Here is a 19,015-nt window from a genome sequence, read left to right on the forward strand (position 1 = left end):
TGAAAAGGGATTATTTTGGGACGGGGCAGTGGAAATCCTAGGCTGAGACAGCAGACCTTGACTACCATAATGGAGGGCACAGGTGGGAAAGGAAAAAGAAAAAAGCTCCGATAAATAAGGAAGGGCCAGGCCATGCAGGACTTCAAAAGTCAACAACAGAAGCTTATAATATATACTTCTTACCTTGTTGAGAGTTCGAACAGCTGCATAACGAAGTGCAGCTTTGGGTGAGCTGCAGAACAACTGCAACACTGTAGAAAATATCAGTTTTGTTAGAAACAGAGCTAATACCTGGCAACGCTAAAACTATTCATGTTCACTGTAATAGCCTGAATAAAAGATAAGGTACTGGAGAAAGTGGAGGCCAGGAAATCTGCAGAAGGCAAAAGTTTGCTTCATTTATACAGAGGACTAGAGGAACTCCCTAGTCTATTTTTAAAAAATATTTCTGTTGTCTATCACAAGTGAACATATCCAGACAGTTTAGAGCCTTAGTTTATGTACTGCTTCTCCTATTAGTGTTTAAGAGGCAATGTGCCCACTAAATATTATTAAAATTTATCTTTCATTATCCCTAGCCAAGCACAGCCAATGGTTTGGGATGATAGGTTTGCACTCCAGCAAGATTGGAATGGCCACACATTCCCCATCCCTGCTCTAAACTTTCAAAGAAAAAGCAGCGCTGCTTTCAGGATATGCTTAAAGCAGCATATAATGCACCTGCATATGACGTGGGCGCACTGTATAAGCCTTCATAATTCTTGCTGATATTCTCACTGAAGCCTCTCTCCCCTTTCACTGCTTAAACTGGATCTTTCTTCCTTTTAGAATACCATTTCTTTTTGCTATCATCAGTAAAGCAAGGGTATTCTTATTTCAGGTATCTACTCTTCTCTAGAAATGGAATGTACCATCATGAGCAAAATGTCCACCTGTCACTCCACTGATACTGCTCTGCAGTACAGGCCTGTTCCAGAATATACAGCAAGACTTCAAAATCCTTGGCAACTTTGTAATAACTATAGCACATGCATACTTTCTCTTGATAGGAAGGCTATTAATATTACAATCAGTAAACCCAACCAGCAAGACATCAAGCCAACCAATGAGTCCCAACAACTATACCAGGGGTAGGAACAATGTAGCCCTCCAATGTTGTTGGACTGTAACTCCTAGCATTCTTCATCACTTGGGTATATTGCGTAGGGCTTCTGTGTGTTGCAGTTTTCCAACATCTGGAGGGCTGCATGATTTATACACCCCTGATTAAAGCATGCAAAAAAGAAAGGAATTACCAGACACAGCAGGAGCCAGTTCTTTGGCTGTACAACCAGGCAGGTTAACAATGGCAGATGCAGCTTCATAGACCACCATCTCATGCTTGTTCCTTAAGCAACTCTCGATGAAATCAAACAAGGGACTATCATGGCTAGGACAGTACAAAAGAAGAGTCAAGTTCATTGGATGCCAATGATGTTTGCATCCACACTGCAAAAATAATCCTGTTTGGCATTGTTTTAACTGCCACTGCTCAGTGCTATGGAATTCTGAGATTAGTAGTTTTGTCAGATATTTACCCTTCTCTTTCAGATAGCTCTGGTGTCGCAAAGAACTATAAACCCCTAAATTCCATAGGATGGAGCCATGACAGTTAAAGTGGAGTCAAACTGGATTATTTCTGCTGTACATATAAAGACTATATGATGTAGAACATGATGAGCTGCCATTGAAAGAGGAAACTGATTCTTTTGAGAAGTGTGTGGTGCCTGAAGTGATTCTGACATTCCACCTTTCAATGGTCATGGAATATTCCAACCTATGGCTACACACCACCACCCAACTTCAGTGTCTCTGTTGTCCTGCATATACCTTTATCATCCCTTTCCCTGGTGTTTTTTTTTTAATTTATTTGCAGCCCCAAGTAATAATAACAGTAGGTGCGGTACAAACCGCCTGCAAAAGGTGGACTGGAGCCGCCCCTCTTTGCTGTGCAGCATTACCGCAGCAACCAAATGGCATGGTACTGCTGTACAGCAAAAAAAGAGCGCACAGAAGCAGCTCCAGTTTCTGCGCAGCTGCAATGCCACAAGTGCCACAGGACAGCACAGTGACATCACAGCTTGCCATGTCATTTGGACGCAGCACAGCTGCGATGTCACTGACGCATGTGACATGTAGGCAGGGCCGCACAATCATGGTAGCCCCCACATGTACTAGGGCTCAGCAGCATGCAGTTGGTGCGTACTACCAAGCCCTAGTTTTGGCCCCAGGCTGGCACAAAGCACCAGTGTGTATCGGGCCAGTAGTTACACCATTTGTAAGTATGGACTTCTTGATTCCTAGAAACTGTGTAGCAATCATGGAGCCACTCAGAACTGTCTAAACAGTAACACCACTGAGGGAAAACAAAATTCTTTGGAGTTGATGACACTATCCTTAACATTGTCATCACACAGCTAGATAAATTTCTAGGAAAAGAAAGAGCAATTATTTCTAAATAGTAGGGCTAAAACAGTAGGCTGTAAAAAGCAAACGGGCCACAAGTGAAACAGCACCAGGCTTGTGGGAAAATATCCCAGCCCTGTCAAAAATCCAGTTTTTCTCCACAAAATAAATAAATAAAAAATAAAACCAGAGAAAACTTGGTCCAGCGCTCCACAGAAAGATTTCCTGAGACGTAAAATTGTCCTTACCCTCCTGCCTCTTCCTCTAAGAGTTTGCTGGCTACCCGGATCATCATGCAGTAGGCAAAGGGTGACTTCAAGCCATGGCGCATGAACTTGTTCAGCATTTTGTTGACAGCCAAGCGGTCATTCTTGCGCACATGATACAGCAAGCCAAGAGCATGATACTGGAAGGAGCAGGCAAAGGAAGAAATGGTGTTTACATCATATTGACATCTTTACCACACTGAGACACAGCTAAAACCTAGCACCATGATGAATACAATGTGACCTTAAGATTCTTACTTGAACCATGATATTGTCACTTGAAGCTGCTTCCTGGGCTTCATTCACCCAACGTTTTACCACATCAAAACTGGTCTTCAGAAGGTGCTGTGAAAGAGGAAAACCATCAAGTATAGACCACTGTACATCAAGTAAAATTCATTCCAGGTGAGGCAAAGATTATGTCCAGAAAAGTTTAGAACAAGCTTTGGGTTCTGTGCACTGTACTACAGACAAAACTGTCGAAGTCTTTTTGACACTCTCCTTTTTCCACTTTCATGTCCATTCCATGCAGATTTTATTTTTGATGGGAAGAAGTTTTTCTGTGTTTTTCTTTATTTTTTTTCACATGGATGTATTCCTAGTCAAATGCCCCACTGACTATGTTTGTGTGCATGCTGTCAGAAATACATTTGGACTTTTCCAGATGCAAATTGCATCCAGTTCTATTGTTCAGTCCAGAAGGAACAGGATTTTTGGTAAATCAATTTTTAAAAGATAGAGTCTGAAAATGTTACTTTGTTGAGCAATTCCCAGCTGGGGGACTTATAGTCCAACAAAGTAACTTTTAACAACTCTGAAAAGAACTTGATGGAGCAAATATTTCACACACCTCTAACTGCAATACATCAGTATTACTGTACTATTCCTATATCTCTACATATATACAACAGATTCTTCCAAAAATGGAACAATGGCCTACCTTGGGACCCAGAGTGGCTCCTTCTTTCTGGGACCTTTGAATGTGATCTCTAGACATATCCTTTAGCTTTTCCATCTCATAAATGTATACACTGTTACTACAGATGAGTGGCCAATGTACTACTCATCTCTTTTTTTTCTTTTTAATTTTTTAAAAAAATTATTACACAATTCATAAAATATCATAAATGAACATATATCTGTACATATATTAGTATTATAATATTACAGTTATTTAGATCTTTAAAAGAATAGATGAATAAATTAAAACTTAACTTCAGCTTCCAAATAAATTTAAGGATAGGTATATCTTCTTTTGTATTATCTACCTATTTCAAACGCATCTATCCTTAAATTCTGACTTCTCCTCTAACCTAATTGCATTTTCTCTGGTGTTTAATCTATTTCCATTTACTTGTCTCATTTTTTTTCCATTGCTTTTTTCTGTTTTTGTTTTGTCCTCATTATTTATATAACCCCCCAATTGTAATTCTGAGTACAATAAATCTAACAGTTGGTGCTTTATAAATCTGGCCATATAACCTTCCAATACTTCTTGACTTTTGACCATTCTTCTTTCATTTTTTTAATGATTTATCTTTGACACAGGGAATAATCTTATCCACTTGCATCATATCCACTAACTTTACTAGCCATTCTTCTGCATGTACTACTCATCTCTTAACATGGTTAAGTGACCCTCAATGGGCTTACACACCAAAGATGACACGAGGGCTGAACTGGATACGCTGGGCACCTTGTCAACAATTGCCTGCTTCATGTAGCGCTCAACGGCCTGCAGCATTGTAGTCTGAGGGAAAGGGAAAACAAGAGAAGCTATATAAGAACAAAGAATGGAAGTACTGAGATAGGAATGGAGCATGCATATGTGAGAGAGAATGAATGCTTCTTCACAGTAGAGATATTTATAAGCTGATCAAACCAAATCAGAAGGAAAAGTGCAAAATCTGCCAATGACAAGGCTTTAAAAATGGCAAATACAATTTGATAACTCCGTATTTGTTAAGACAAGAAGCCTGTATTCCTTTACTTTACATGAACTTCTCTGCATTCAACCAGTAAATGTAACTAGAAAGCTGGCATCTTTACATATAGTAGGTTAAATAAGGAAAAATATGGCTGCCTCACAAGATTATGGTGGGTCTGGAAAGCTGAGTGAAATATATATATTCCACAGGAGCATACATAGATGACACATCACCCCTCTCAAGATCTTTCAGTATCATATAATAATTTTGTTCTGTGATCAAGTCATCTGAACCCATGATAGGGTTGCCTTAGGGTTGCCATAAGTTGGAAACGACTTGAAGGCACACAGCAAAACAACTCGTTTAGAGTTTTACTCTAGTTTTAAGATAAATGTTTTGTTTGACTGTGAAGTTCTCCCCCCCCCCTTCCCCAAGGTCCAATAAAATGATAACTTAAGAAAAATTGAGAAGAGTGCAGGAAAAACAACCTGGATAACAGTAAGAAAGGGATCCAGCCAGATGGAAACAGTAGGCACTTACATCTGTTATCTGGCAAAGAGCTCGCACAGCAGGGCCTCTATAATTGTCATCCTTTCCAGTCATATCTTTGGTTAAACTGGATAAAAAATGGAAGTAATATTTTAGTATTTCACACTTAATACTGTACTTTCACAAAAGGTTTCAAAAGCTTTACCCCTCCCCCCAAAAATAGCAGCAAGATTTCCAAAGTTACCTAAGCATCCTCTACATCAAAGGTCAGTAAACTGCCTTAACAGTGGATCTCACTCTCTCCTTATGTAAATATATAGATGTAGATAAGTATGAATACAGACAGATATTGAAGAAGCAGGAGGCATTTCTTGCAGACCCCCACACAATTGCTGTTTGATGTGAAGTCAAAGGCTTTCAAGGCTGGAATCCCTAGTTTTTTGTGGGGTTTTAACATGTGAATCACTTCCTCTCAACAAAGGGTCACACAATACACACACACACACACTCCACTCACCCCCGTGCCAGCATTCTCTGAAGATACCAGCCACAGATGCTGGTGAAACATCAGGAATAAACTCTTCCAGAACACGGGCACATAGCCTGAAAACCCTACAAAAAATCACTGCTTACAAGTTTAAAAGTAATTTTAATTTGTAAGATGCCTCGAGTCCCAGTTTTGGGGTAAAGGCAATGTATAAATAAAGTGGACAACATCAACAACAGATCCTGACAGACTGCTAGGTTTTCAGCTGCTGCACTTCAATAATCTGTGAAAAAGGAGAATTTCCTCTGAGCAAACATGCTCTCCATCTTCATCATCATACACTCTGGCCCATATTCTATGGTCCAAAACACATTGCAGATATAATCCAGTTTAAGACAGTTTCAATTGCTCTTGCTCAGTGCTAGGGAATTCTTCAAACTGTAGTTTGGAAAAACTTGCTAGCACAATTAAATTTTGTAATGGACAAATGAGACCAGACACATTGCAAGTGGACTGGATACTTTTATTATCTATGTATATAACCATCCGCATTGATTCAACTTTCCAGACTCACACGCCATCTTCTGGAAAGACATCTTACAAATGGACACAGCATCCTTGCTAACTCCTGAAAGGGCTTACTTAATGGACCCTACTGAACAATAATTGTTGACCAATTCCACATCCTTTAGCTTCGTTTTGTTCTGTTCTGGTTCTTTTATTGCACTATGCCGATGTTATGTAATGTTACCTTGAGGAGATTTTAAAATTTAATTAAAAATAAATGGAGAAAACAAATTGGAAGCTTCTTATTAATTTCCACAGAATGAGGTTGTAAAATTATGAATGTGGAAAGAGAAGAATCGAAGATTCATCCCATGCCTGCCTGCAAGTTTAAAAGGATCTCACTGGAACAAACATACACAACATGAAAAGAAACAACCACTAGGATTAAAATTCAGAAAAGAATCACCTGCTAGTTACTATGATGACATCCTCAGAAAGGCTGGACATCTCTTTGATGGTGAGGTAACACATTCTGCGGAGAGTTGGCTGCCATGAAGAATAAAGAACAGTGTTAAGATGCACAAATATTGACAGCACACAAAGTCAGGTCATCACCTCACACTCTGCTATGGGATCTGTCAGAACATCTTCATCATACTTTGGAGACTGCAAATGAATTATAAAGAAAAAACCACCACAGACACATAAATAATCTCAGAACCATAATAGTAGGAAGTAATATTTATTTTATTTATTCTTTCTTTATTTATGGTATTTATACCCCGCCCTTCAGCCCTAAAGGCTATCATAGAATGTGGTGATGAAATGAAATGAAAATGATACCTGCAACCAAAACTGGAAGGACAAACTGTACCTATTAATTTTGAGCTGACTTTTTCTATGGTATTATATATATATATTTGGTGGTGTTCTATGCATGTTGACTTTTTGCAATAGCTTATGCTTCATGTATGTTTTTCTTCTTGGTGTATATCATGGAATTTTGACATTCTTTATACTGTTTTTGTATAGATTACAGATATGATTTTTATTTCAATACCACTGTTTTTGTATTGGTTACAGATATTATTTTTATTTCATTCTTTATATCCTACTATTATGTTCTGAGATTGTTTTAGTTGAGACCCTTCCCTGTTGTTTTTGGGGCATATTTTCAGCAGATGAAAGAGGAGTGTCAGTTAGACCTTTTGGGAGCAGGGCATGGTGCTTTGGCCTTCTAGTCCCAACTTTGCCAAAATGGTCTTCATGCAAAACATTTTGTTGATCCAGAGCTTGGAAAAGTTACTTGTTTGGCTTATAGCCTCCAGAATTCCCTAGCTTGCTTTCCCATTTTGAGAGCTGAAGTCCAAAAAAATGCAACTTTTCTACACTCTTGCTGCTTACCTAGGATGCATCCATGGCTCAATGCTAGGGAAATCTGGGAATTATGGTCATTACCTGGTCTGCATTCATGGCTCAATGCTAGGGAATTCTGGTCATTTGTTTGCCACAACAAACGACCATCCCCAGAATTCCCTAGCACTGAGCTATAGGAGTTAAAGTGGGGTCAAACCAGATTATTTCTCCAGTGTGGATGCAGCCCAAGTCTGTACAATACGCATAGTGCTCCATTTCCTTATGTAGATACACACAAACAAAGGGCTTACATCATTGGACTGGAACAGTTTTGTCATTGCAAAGAAGGATTCAGTGGCTTCCATCACGCCAAGGTGTTCCCCCTGAAATGGGAAGAACAATCAACATTTTCTAGCCACAGTACCTGAAGCTTGAATAAATCACATTTCCTATTGCTGCAGAAAGCACAGCAGCTAGTGCTTTTCCACCCTCCCAAGAGCTCCCCCTTTAAGCAACAGAGGAAAGATCACGTTGAATACACTTTAGCTGAGAGCAAAGGTCAGCAAAGACCAATTAGTTCTCCATGAGGAGTCACTTTCCTCAGACCACATGGGAGCCCTATGATGCTAGCACACAGCTAGTTTCACTATCCAGCCAGCCCCGGAGAGCAAGCCAGAAAGAATGAAGTAATTGCAACCAAGTCACAATTTGCAGCCAGAAGAGGCTTTGTTTGATGCATGCAGTCCCCTTGAAAAGTAGACCAGTTTTGGTTTTGCCTTAGGATAAAGCCATTATAAAAGTAAAAAAGCTTTCTCATGATTACCTGGTTTATGAGATACAAAATCTTGGTGAGAATATGAGCACATTTCCGAGGGTTTATAGGTGTCTCGTTGAACACTCGAGCCTAGGATCAGAAAATGAGGAGTCAGGAATATGTCAGTATTAAATATTTATTTATTTATAGTGCAGAGAGTGAGGGAGGAGGATTGGGATAAGGACAGCACTTACTTCTTGCAGCACTGCACTTTTTTCCAAGTGCTGGAACGGATTGGAACCGCCACCTGAGACATAAGATTGATTATTTCAGTTATGACCAAGAAATTTCAATACAACAAAAGGCAACAGCTGGAATAGGTGGGAAATTGTTTTCTTTTCAATTTGCCTGTTTAATAGCATCAAGTATCAGAAGAAAAGCTATCAGATACAGCTAAGATTAGAGTGATCAAAACAGAAGAAATTCAGGATACTTTGCAACTGCAGTATTGCAGATTCATCTCCAGAGAGAATTGAACCAAAAGGTGAGGAAAAGGTATTTATCAGTGAATGACACCAGACCCACACAACATTGGTTCAATCTTGTTCCATGGCTAAATATCAGCAACAAAATTGTGTTTAGGCTTGGGTCCCATATCCAAGATATCTCATTATGTATATGCAAATACCTATATACTCAACTATAAGTCGACCTTATGTATAAGTTGAGGACAGGTTTAGGTGCCAAAATTATGGACTTTGATGTGACCCATGGTTAAGTCAAGGGTAAAACTTAGGGTCATGTAACAAAGGGTGTAAAGGACAAAGCTTGTCCAAGGTCACCCAATACATTTCCATGGCCAAGCAGAGATCTTGGTTTCCAGAGTCATAGGCTGTGTCTGCACTGCAGAAATAGTGCAGTTTGATACCGCTTTAACTGCCATGGCTCAATGTTATGGAACATTGAGACTTATAGTACAGTGCACCCTTCCCGTACGCGGGGGATCCGTTCTGGACTCCCCCATGCGTAAAGGAAATACCGTGTATGATCGAGCCCCATTGAAAACAATGGTGCTCGTGCCTGCGGTGCATATGCTGAAAGCCATGTATGGCACACCCACATATGATGTGGGTACACTGTATTTAGCTTTCTCTGTCAGAGAGCTCTGGTGTCACAACAAGTTACAAATCCTAGGATTTCAGAGCATGGAGTCATGGCAGATTAAGACGAATTAAGATGGATCTCTTCCGGCAGGCCTTCCCAGGCTAGGTTAGATCCATTAGATCCATGAGACTTGCCTCCCCCCGCTTTGTTGTCACCTCTATTGCTACCGACACCAAAATTGTTTGATACCATCACCCCCGTCCCCCCTCCTCTAGAGGAAGATTCATTTCTTCCGCTAATCTGCCCAAAATTTTAATGTATTTCTATTGGATAATTTTAAATTTTATAATGTTTAATCTCTTTTGATGATCACTGTTTTTATGATTGGGGGAGGGGAGGGGTTTTGTAGTTTTTTAAATTGTAATTTTTAATTGTTTGATGTTTTGTTTGTACTGTTGGAATCTGCTTTGATTCCTTTGTGAAAAAGTGGAATACAAATAATAATAATAATAATAATAATAATAATAATAATAATAATGGCAGATGCAGCCATAGTCTAACACTCAAATCACTACACCACACTGACTCCTTAAAAGGAACTATCCAAGGTGCTAAAGATAGTTTGGAGATGGCACTCAGCATCTAGGATAGCTCCTTTAAAGTTTGGTCTGTATCTGAGACTGGATTTATCACTCTACTGACATGTAAATACCACCAGCTGCCACTGTTTGCTGGGTAAATTCTTCTTTAGCCTACTTCTCATGCTGTATCCCCCCCAAAAAAGATTACTGATCAAATAAAACTGTTTCACTGCTTTTTTTTTTTTTTTGGCTGCAATAGCAGAGTTAGTGAAAGTCAAGAGAACAGCACTCTATAAGTTAAACTGAGAAGTCGCACCAAAAGGCAAAAAGACAGTGGACAAAACACACAGAGAGACAGGCAGCCCACTACAGAGACTACATTCTTGAAATCCTCAAAGAACAATGTCTAACAATGTCTAAGAACAATGTCTAACTAATTAACTTCTTATCTGAGATGAATGACAGCTAATACATTTAAGGATAGCAAATAACACATATTGGAATTTTGGAACTCTTATAATTTGCCCTATGTAAGATACTAGATACTAACAGCTTGGATACTAACACCAGACAACCAGAGGCAATGCTGTTTCCCAGCTCTGAATATTCCTGAAGATGGAAACACTCCATATGGGGATTTCATAATGTTAATTTTTTGGACTACAATTCCCCTAATCCCCCAGCCACTCTGGCTAGGTAAATGTGTATAGTATTATAGTCATATGCATACAATAGATGGTTTCACCTAGATTGGACCCAATGCATAAATTACTGAATGGTAGAACAAGAATGGTGACTGCAGTCAGGAAATAGGAAGAACACTGGGAGTGGGAAGGGCAGCTATGAAGGAACTAGAAAAACTACTGAAGAGTAAAGAAACACAATTGAGCACAAAAGTTAGAATTGTCCAAGCCATCATATACCCCATCACTATGTATGGATGTGAGAGCTGGATAGTAAAGCAAAAAGACAGAAGGAAAATCAACTCATTTGAGATGTGGTGCTGGAAAAGAATGCTTAGGATACCATGGATAGCCAAAAAGATAAAGATGGGTCTTGGAACAGAGGTCTCATTAGAAGCCAAGATGATGAAACTGAGACTGATGTACTTCGGCCATATAATGAGAAAGCATGGTTGTCATGCGACGAGGTCGACTCAGAGACAGATAACAACAACAACAACAACAACTCCAACATTTAGTCTAATAGGTCTGCTCTAGCTGGGACTAGCAGTTGGACTGAGGCCATAGTCTATTATTCAGTATTCACAAACCACATAAAGTAGAATATTTACAAATAATTTTAAGTGTAGTTCTAAATATGTTTGCTGATGTGTGCATTCAAATCATTTCCAGTTTATGACAACCCTATGGCAAACCTATCATGAGGCTTTCTTGGCAAGATTTGTTCAGGGAGGGTTTGCCTTCTGCTGAATCTGAGAGAGTGTGACTTGCCCAAGGTCACCTAGTGGGTTTTCATGGCTAAGCATGGGTTCAAACCATTGTCTTCAGAGGCTCATACCAGTACGCCATGCTGGGTCTACAAAGTATATGCTATTCTTTACAATAGAGTTTACTCCCTATCCCTAGTAATGCCCAGACAGCATTCGTTCACCCCCACCTACATTCTGGAATGGTGTTAACAGACCACCAAAAGGTGTTTTGGATGAGTGTTTCAGATAAAGGACTAGTTGAATGGACCTAGAAACAACACTAGAAATAAAGTATACCAAATCTTTCTTATCACTTTTAGCTCCATTTAAAATAAGGGATTTCCCCCCTACAAACCTATCCTTTAGATCAGTGCATGCTGTCACAAAGACTGACTGTTTGAAGCCTATTAACCATTCAAGTTTTTCCTCACTACTTCCTTTTTTCCACACCTGGCTAATACTGTGATTCCCTCTGAAGCTCTTCAAGATCTTCAGTTTAGCCCTGGCACTATAATTTTGAGTCCTGTTGGCAATTTAGATCTGATCCTAACCAGCAGGATGACTTGGTTAATGGGGTGCAAGTGGTGGGATCCTTAGGTGGAAGTGACCATGTTCTCCTGGAGTTTATTATACAGTGGAAAGGAGAAGCCAGGCAGAGTCAGACACACATTCTAGACTTTAGGAGAGTGGATTTCAGTAAACTTAGAGAAGTATTGAGGGTGATACTGTCTTCAGAACTACTAAAAGAGAAGGGCGTTCAGGACGGATGGGAGTTCCTCAAAAGGGAGATACTGAAGGTACAATTTCAAACAGTTCCAGTGAGAAAGAAAAACGGGAGGTGTCTCAAGAAACCAGGATGGATGACTAAGGAACTTTCAACCGAGCTAAGTTTGAAACGGAACATGTATAAGAAATGGAAAAAGGGGGAAATCACAAAAAAGGAATTCAAAGAAATAGCAGGCATGTGTAGGGGTAAAGTCAGAAAAGCTAAAGCACAGAATGAGCTCAGGCTTGCTAGAGAGGTTAAGAACAATAAAAAGGGCTTTTTTGGATATGTCCGCAGCAAAAGTAAGAAGAAGGAAATGGTAGGGCCACTGTGTGGAGAAGATGGCAAAATGCTAACAGAGGACAGAGAAAAGGCAGAATTACTCAACACCTTCTTTGCCTCAGTCTTCTCAGAAAAGGAAAAGGGTGCTCAACCTGAGGATAATGGAGCAGAAGACAGAATAGAGGAATTTCAGCACAGAATAAGTAAAGAGATAGTAGAGGAATACCTTGTTAATCTAAATGAATTTAAGTCTCCAGGACCAGATGAACTACATCCAAGGGTACTAAAAGAACTGGCAAATGTAATATCGGAGCCATTGGCAATCATATTTGAAAACTCCCGGAAAACAGGAGAAATCCCAGCAGACTGGAGGAGGGCAAACGTTGTACCCATCTTCAAAAAGGGGAAGAAAGAGGATCCCAACAATTATCGTCCAGTTAGTCTGACATCAATACCAGGAAAGATTCTGGAGCAGATCATTAAACAGAGAGTCTGTGAACATCTAGAAGGCAATGCCATAATCACAAAAAGTCAACACGGGTTTCAGAGAAACAAGTCATGCCAGACAAATCTGATCTCTTTCTTTGATAAAATTACCAGCTTGTTAGATGAAGGGAATGCTGTGGATATAGTATATCTTGATTTCAGTAAGGCCTTTGACAAGGTTTCCCATGACATTCTTGCAAACAAGCTTGTAAAATGTGGGCTAGACAAGGTAACTGTTAAGTGGATTTGTAACTGGTTGACCAACCGAACCCAAAGGGTGGTCAGCCATGACTCCTTTTCATCCTGGAGAGAAGTGACCAGTGGGGTCCCACAGGGCTCTGTCCTGGGCCCAGTGCTATTCAACATCTTTATCAATGACTAGGATGACAGAATTGGGGGCATACTCCTCAAATTTGTAGATGACACCAAATTAGGAGGAATAGCTAATACTCCACAGGACAGGATCAAAATTCAAAATGACCTGAATAGACTAGAAAGCTGGGCCAAAGCTAATAAAATGAAATTCAACAGGGAGAAATGTAAGGTACTGCACTTAGGGCGGAAAAATGAAAAGCACAGATATAGGATGGGGGACACCTGGCTGAATGAAACTACGTGTGAAAGGGATCTAGGAGTCCAAGTAGACCACAAGTTGAACATGTCAACAGTGCGATGCGGCAGCTAAAAAGGCCAATGCAATTTTAGGCTACATCAATAAAAGTGTAGTGTCTAGATCAAGAGAAGTAATAGTGCCACTATATTCTGCTTTGGTCAGGCCCCAACTGGAATATTGTGTCCAGTTCTGGACACCACAATTTAAAAAGGACGTTGAGAAACTGGAACGTGTCCAAAGGAGGGCAACTAAAATGGTGAAGGGTCTGGAAACCATGCCCTATGAGGAACGACTTAGGGAGCTGGGGATGTTTAGCCTGGAGAAGAGAAGGTTAAGAGGTGATATGATAGCCCTGTTTAAATATTGGAAGGGATGTCATATTGAGGAGGGAGCAAGTTTGTTTTCTGCTGCTCCAGAGACTAGGACGTGGAACAATGGATGCAAGCTGCAGGAAAAGAGATTCCTCCTCAACATTAGGAGGAACTTCCTGAGAGTAAGGGCTGTTCGACAGTGGAACACACTCCCTCAGAGTGTAGTGGAGTCTCCTTCTTTGGAGGTCTTTAAGCAGAGGCTGGATGGCCATCTGTCGGGGATGCTTTGATTTAGATTTCCTGCATGGCAGAATGGGGTAACTGTACGATTCTGATTCTAACTTTTTAAAATCAACAGTGTTTTTTATAATATGCTTGTTTGTGTTTTACTCTGTGCTACTTTATTTAACCAGATGGGAATCCTATTATGTTTGACTCTGATTTTGATTTAGTTTTTTTAACCCTCAGAGAGATTCTGTATGTAAGATGTTCAAGAAATAAAATGAATGAATAGAAACAGCACTAAATCCAACTGTTAGTCCTAACTAGAATAGAGTCACTGAATCAATCGTAAGTCAATATTTCTGTATGTTCCAGAAATATTGGAACAGTTGGTGGAGTAAGGCCACCAACTACACCAAAATAATATAAACTTTACGTACTCCCAACCCAGCCTTTATATAGTTTCCAAAGGGGTGATCATGGTACTTGCAGCAAAAATAAGAGTGTACCTTAAAGACTGACTGTGATACATACTGTATGTGTGTGTGTATTGTTATGACACCTTTCTGCTGAGAGAATATAGCAGCTAACAAGTGTAACTGCAAACAAATTAAACAATAAAATGGAGAGCCAGTATGGTGGTTTAAGGAATAGCCTAGGATTCTGGAGACCAGGGTTCGAATCTCCACTCAGCCATGGAAACCCACTGGGTCACAGTCTCTCAGCCTCAGAGGATGGCAAAGGCAAACCCCCTCTGAACAAACCTTGCCAAGAAAACTATGACAGGTTCACCTTATCATTATTCCTGTGTGCCTTTATGACATCTCTGATGTACGACGAGCCTAAAGCGACCCTATCATGGAGTTTTCTTGGCAAGATTCCTTCAAGCAAGGTTTGCCATTCCCTTTCTCTGAGGCTGAGAGTGTGCAATTTGCCCAGGGTGACCCAAGGGGTTTCCATGGCCAAGCAGGGAATTGAACCTTGGTCCCCAGAGTCAAAGTTGAGCCCTCAAACCACTACCCCATGCCTTGGGGTCACCGTAAGTCAGAACAACATAAAGGCACACAAGAAGAAAACCACTGAAGTCATGATAAAAGTCAATAAATGCTTTTAAAAGCCAGTCTGAAGAGCAGTGGGCTGATACTCTTCCTAAAAGCAGCAAGAGCGGGAAGAAACTTGCCAAGGAAACCCCAGGTTGGTAGTCAGACCATGACACCAGGCTACACCCAGACAAGTCACACTCTCTCAGCCCCAGAGGAAGCCCATGACATCCTCCTCTTTGAGGAAACTCTCCAAGAAACCCCATGTTGGTAGTCAGAGCATGACACTACACTGCACCCAGGCAAGCCACACTCTCTCAGCCTCATAGGAACGCAGTGGCACTCCCCCACCCACCCTCCCTGCCTGCCTGCCTGCTCTGCCAAGACTCACCAGACTCCTCGTCCTTTTTGTCAAACTTCTTCAGCATCCTGTCTTTGGGGATGCAGGGGAGGAGGAGGAGGAGGAGGAGAGCTCAAGTCCCAGGTCAACAGAAAACCCAGCAGGGGCTGAGCAGGAAGGGAGGGGAAGAGCCAGGAGCCCTGGACAGAAGAGCAGCTGATGATGCTGATGATGCCTCTCTCCCTCTGCCTGAATCCCTGGAGCTCCACTTCCGGCCCAAGCACCACTTCCTGCCAACATGACAGTTCCTGCTGAGACAGCTCAGCTTGACGGAGTCGCGCAGGCGCACTCCTAGGTTGTGAAGCCAGAGGAGGGCTTACGTGGCTGCCAATACTAGGGCGGAGCTACGGGGGAAGGCGCGTGGGAGCTTTGGCCAATAGCAGTGGCGGACAACGGCTGCTCCTCCAATGGTGGGGCGGGGCGAGGAGTCATCGTCTCTCTACACTCTTAACAGAGCTGCTGTTCCACTTTCACTGCTCTGGCTGACCTCCCGTGGCATTATGGGGCTTGTAGTTTAATGGGCGGCATTTAGGATCCTCAGCCAAAAAGCTCTTAGGCCTCACTGAACTACAAACCCCCAGAATGCCACAGGAGGCAGCCAGGGCAGTCAAAGTGGAATGGCAGCACTATATAAGAGTGTAGTGTAGTTGTGTCAGCCATCACAGGGCCATAGAAAGAGAGGCTTGCCAATTGGGGTTGTTGTTGTTGTTGTTGTTGTTGTTTTGTGTGCCTTCAAGTAGTTTCTGGCTCATGGTGACCCCCTAAAGTGACCCTATCCATGGGGTTTTCTTGTCAGGTTTCTTCAGAAGGGGTTTGCTATTGCCATCCCCTGAGGAGGCCGAGAGAGTGTGACTTGCCCAAGGTCGCCCAGTGGGTTTACATGGCCAAGCTGGGATTTGAACCCTAGTCCCCAGTGTCCAATGCTCAAAGCACGACGCCACACTGGCTTATATGAAACTAGAGTAGTGTATAGGAATAGAGGTTGAATCCATAATAATAATAATAATAATAATAATAATAATTTATTTATAGCCCGCCCAATCACAAGGAATCTGGGCGGGTTACAACAATAAAAACAAAGAGAATAAAATAAAATACAAAAAATAAATAAAATACAATAAAATCCATGGTTTTGTGGGGTGCAGATTTGTTTTTTTAAAAATGGAAGAAAGAAAGCAAAGGGAGTGGGATATAACTAGCATAGCCTGAAAAGTGTAAGTGCAGTTGTGGGAGCAGTGTGGTGTCAGAAAAGAGAACTGTGTACGCACATCCCTCCATACTTGCGGCTTCAATATTTGCGGATTTTATTATTCACGGATTTGATTAATATGCTCCCTCTAGGAATATCTAGGTGCTCTTCCAGTGCAACTCTATGGTCAGCTTTAAAAGTTGCACTGAAAGGCCTAGAGATTCCTAGAGAGAATGCTCTACTAGGCCTTTGTATCTCCTCCAGTGCAGTTCTATGTCAGTGTCTGTTGGACGTTGACCACAGAATTACACTGGAGGACCTAGAGATTCCTAGAGAGGTATCCTATCAGGTAAAAACATGGTGGTTTTTTTATTTGCGTTTTTTCCATATTCACGGGGGTCTTGTACCCCTAACACCTAGCGAATATGGAGGGACATGTGCATATAGTTTACGTTAGAAAAACCAAGGCCACGTCTATGCTGTAGAATTAATGTTATTGCACTAAGTAATTTCCAAATTTGGAAAGCAAAGTGGAAGCAGCACTCAGAGAAACTGGAAAGAATAAATCACCAGGAACAAGCAACATCCCAATTGAACTGCTTCAATCTATGCTGACAGAATCAATTCCAATGTTAACCAAAATATCCCAACAAATATGGAAAACAAAACAGTGGCCAACAGATTGGAAAAAATCAATACACATCCCCATCCACTAAAAAGGAGACACAAATGACTGCAGCAACTGTAGGACCACTGCATTAATTTCCTCTCAAGCAAAATTCTGCTCAAAATTCTGCAGCATAGACTCCAATCATACATGGAGAGAGAAATCCCAGAGGTCCAAGTTCAGTAAAGGAAGAGACACTAGGGACCATGTTGCAAACATGTGGTGGCTAATGAAGTGCACCAGCAAATTCCAGGAAAAAAATCAACATGTGCTTTATAGATTATAGCAAGGCCTTTAACTGCATAGATCATGAAAAGCTATGGATAGCTTTTAAAGAAATGGATGTGCCACTAAATTTGATGGTCCTGATGAGGAATCTGTACTTAGAACTAGAGGTGACTGTAACAACAGAATACGGAGGAACAGAATGGGTCCCAATAGGCAAAGGTGTCAGGCAAGGGTGCATCCTTTTACCCTATCTTGTTCAACTTGTATGCATAAAATATCATATGTAGAGCAGATTTAGACATGGAAGAAAGAGGACTGAAGATAGGAGGAAGGAGCATCAACAATCTAAGATTACATGTTGATGACAGTTAAGAAAATAGACAAGAAGAAAATCAACTCATTTGAGATGTGGTTGGAGAAGAGCACTGAGGATACCTTAGATGGCCAGACTGTGTCCAGAGGAGGGCGACCAAAATGGTGAAGGGTCTGGTTGAGGTCCACCTCAACATTAGGAGGAACTTCCCGACAGTAAGGGCTGTTCGTCAGTGGAACATACTCCCTCGGAGTGTAGTGGAATCTCCCTCCTTGGAGGTCTTTAAACAGAGGCTGGATGGCCATCTGTCGGGGGTGCTTTGATTCTGTGTTCCTGCATGGCAGAATGGGGTTGGACTAGATGGCCCTTGGGGTCTCTTCCAGTCTATGATTCTATATGATTCTAAAAAGGCAAACAAATACATCCTGGAACAGATTGAGCCTGAAATCTCCCAGGAAGCCAGGATGACTAAATTTAGGCTGTTATATTTCAGCCCCATCATGAGAAGGCACATTACCAAAGTCAATGATGCTGGGGAAGGTGGAGGGAAGTAGAAAGAGAGAAAGACCACATGCCAGATAGATAAGCTCAGTCAGGAAGACTATGGGCCTGAACCTGCAAGATCTGAGCAGAGAGGTAGATGATTGGGAGGGGGAGGGCTTGGAGACGTCTCATTCACAGGGTTGCCATGAGTGGAGGTCAACTCGAAGGCAGCCAACAACAGCAGCAAACAAAATAAAACAAATAAACTTGGGCGACATCCACACTGCAGAAAGCAATCTAATTTGGCACCAATTTAACTGCCCTGGCTGTGGAATTCTGGGATTTGCAGTTTTGTGAGATATTTTTCCTTCTCTCTCAGAGATCTCTGGTGCCATGACAAACTATAAATCCCAGGATTCCATGGCATTTTCTTGGCAAGATTTGTTCAGAGGAGGTTTGCCGTTGCCTTCCCCTGAGGCTGAGAGCATGTGACTTGCCCATGGACAAACTGGGAATCAAAGCCTGGTCTCCAGAGTCATAGCCCAACACTCAGACCATTATGTCTCACTGGCTCTCACCCTCCAATAGCACTTGAACTGAGCACAGCAACATCTTGACAAAATGTGGTCCTGTGACTAACATCACATTTTTTTTCCTGTATGATTT

The 19,015-nt window shown here is 41.3% G+C and overlaps 1 protein-coding gene across 2 annotated transcripts in view; it reads right to left on the bottom strand.

The window, feature by feature from the left end:
- LOC149321435 (coatomer subunit gamma-1) overlaps positions 1 to 15,701 on the bottom strand; it is a 40,890-nt gene extending 25,189 nt beyond the window's left edge. For both annotated transcript variants that reach the window (XM_089521617.1, XM_089521606.1), the window contains exons 1-11: positions 15,461 to 15,701; positions 8,487 to 8,539; positions 8,302 to 8,382; positions 7,790 to 7,861; positions 6,589 to 6,668; positions 5,180 to 5,255; positions 4,369 to 4,461; positions 2,970 to 3,056; positions 2,694 to 2,851; positions 1,296 to 1,429; positions 184 to 251 (exon numbers count right to left, since the gene is read on the bottom strand). In XM_089521617.1, the coding sequence (XP_089377743.1) occupies positions 184 to 251; positions 1,296 to 1,429; positions 2,694 to 2,851; positions 2,970 to 3,056; positions 4,369 to 4,461; positions 5,180 to 5,255; positions 6,589 to 6,668; positions 7,790 to 7,861; positions 8,302 to 8,382; positions 8,487 to 8,539; positions 15,461 to 15,497 (939 nt within the window). In that variant the 5' untranslated portion in view covers positions 15,498 to 15,701. The remainder of the gene's footprint in view (positions 1 to 183; positions 252 to 1,295; positions 1,430 to 2,693; positions 2,852 to 2,969; positions 3,057 to 4,368; positions 4,462 to 5,179; positions 5,256 to 6,588; positions 6,669 to 7,789; positions 7,862 to 8,301; positions 8,383 to 8,486; positions 8,540 to 15,460) is intronic.
- Between the last annotated feature and the right edge of the window lie 3,314 nt (positions 15,702 to 19,015).

This window comes from Sceloporus occidentalis, unplaced genomic scaffold, assembly GCF_023333645.1.
Source record: "Sceloporus occidentalis isolate IW3139 unplaced genomic scaffold, rSceOcc1.0.p SCAF_1, whole genome shotgun sequence".
NCBI classification, from domain to species: Eukaryota; Metazoa; Chordata; class Lepidosauria; order Squamata; family Phrynosomatidae; genus Sceloporus; species Sceloporus occidentalis.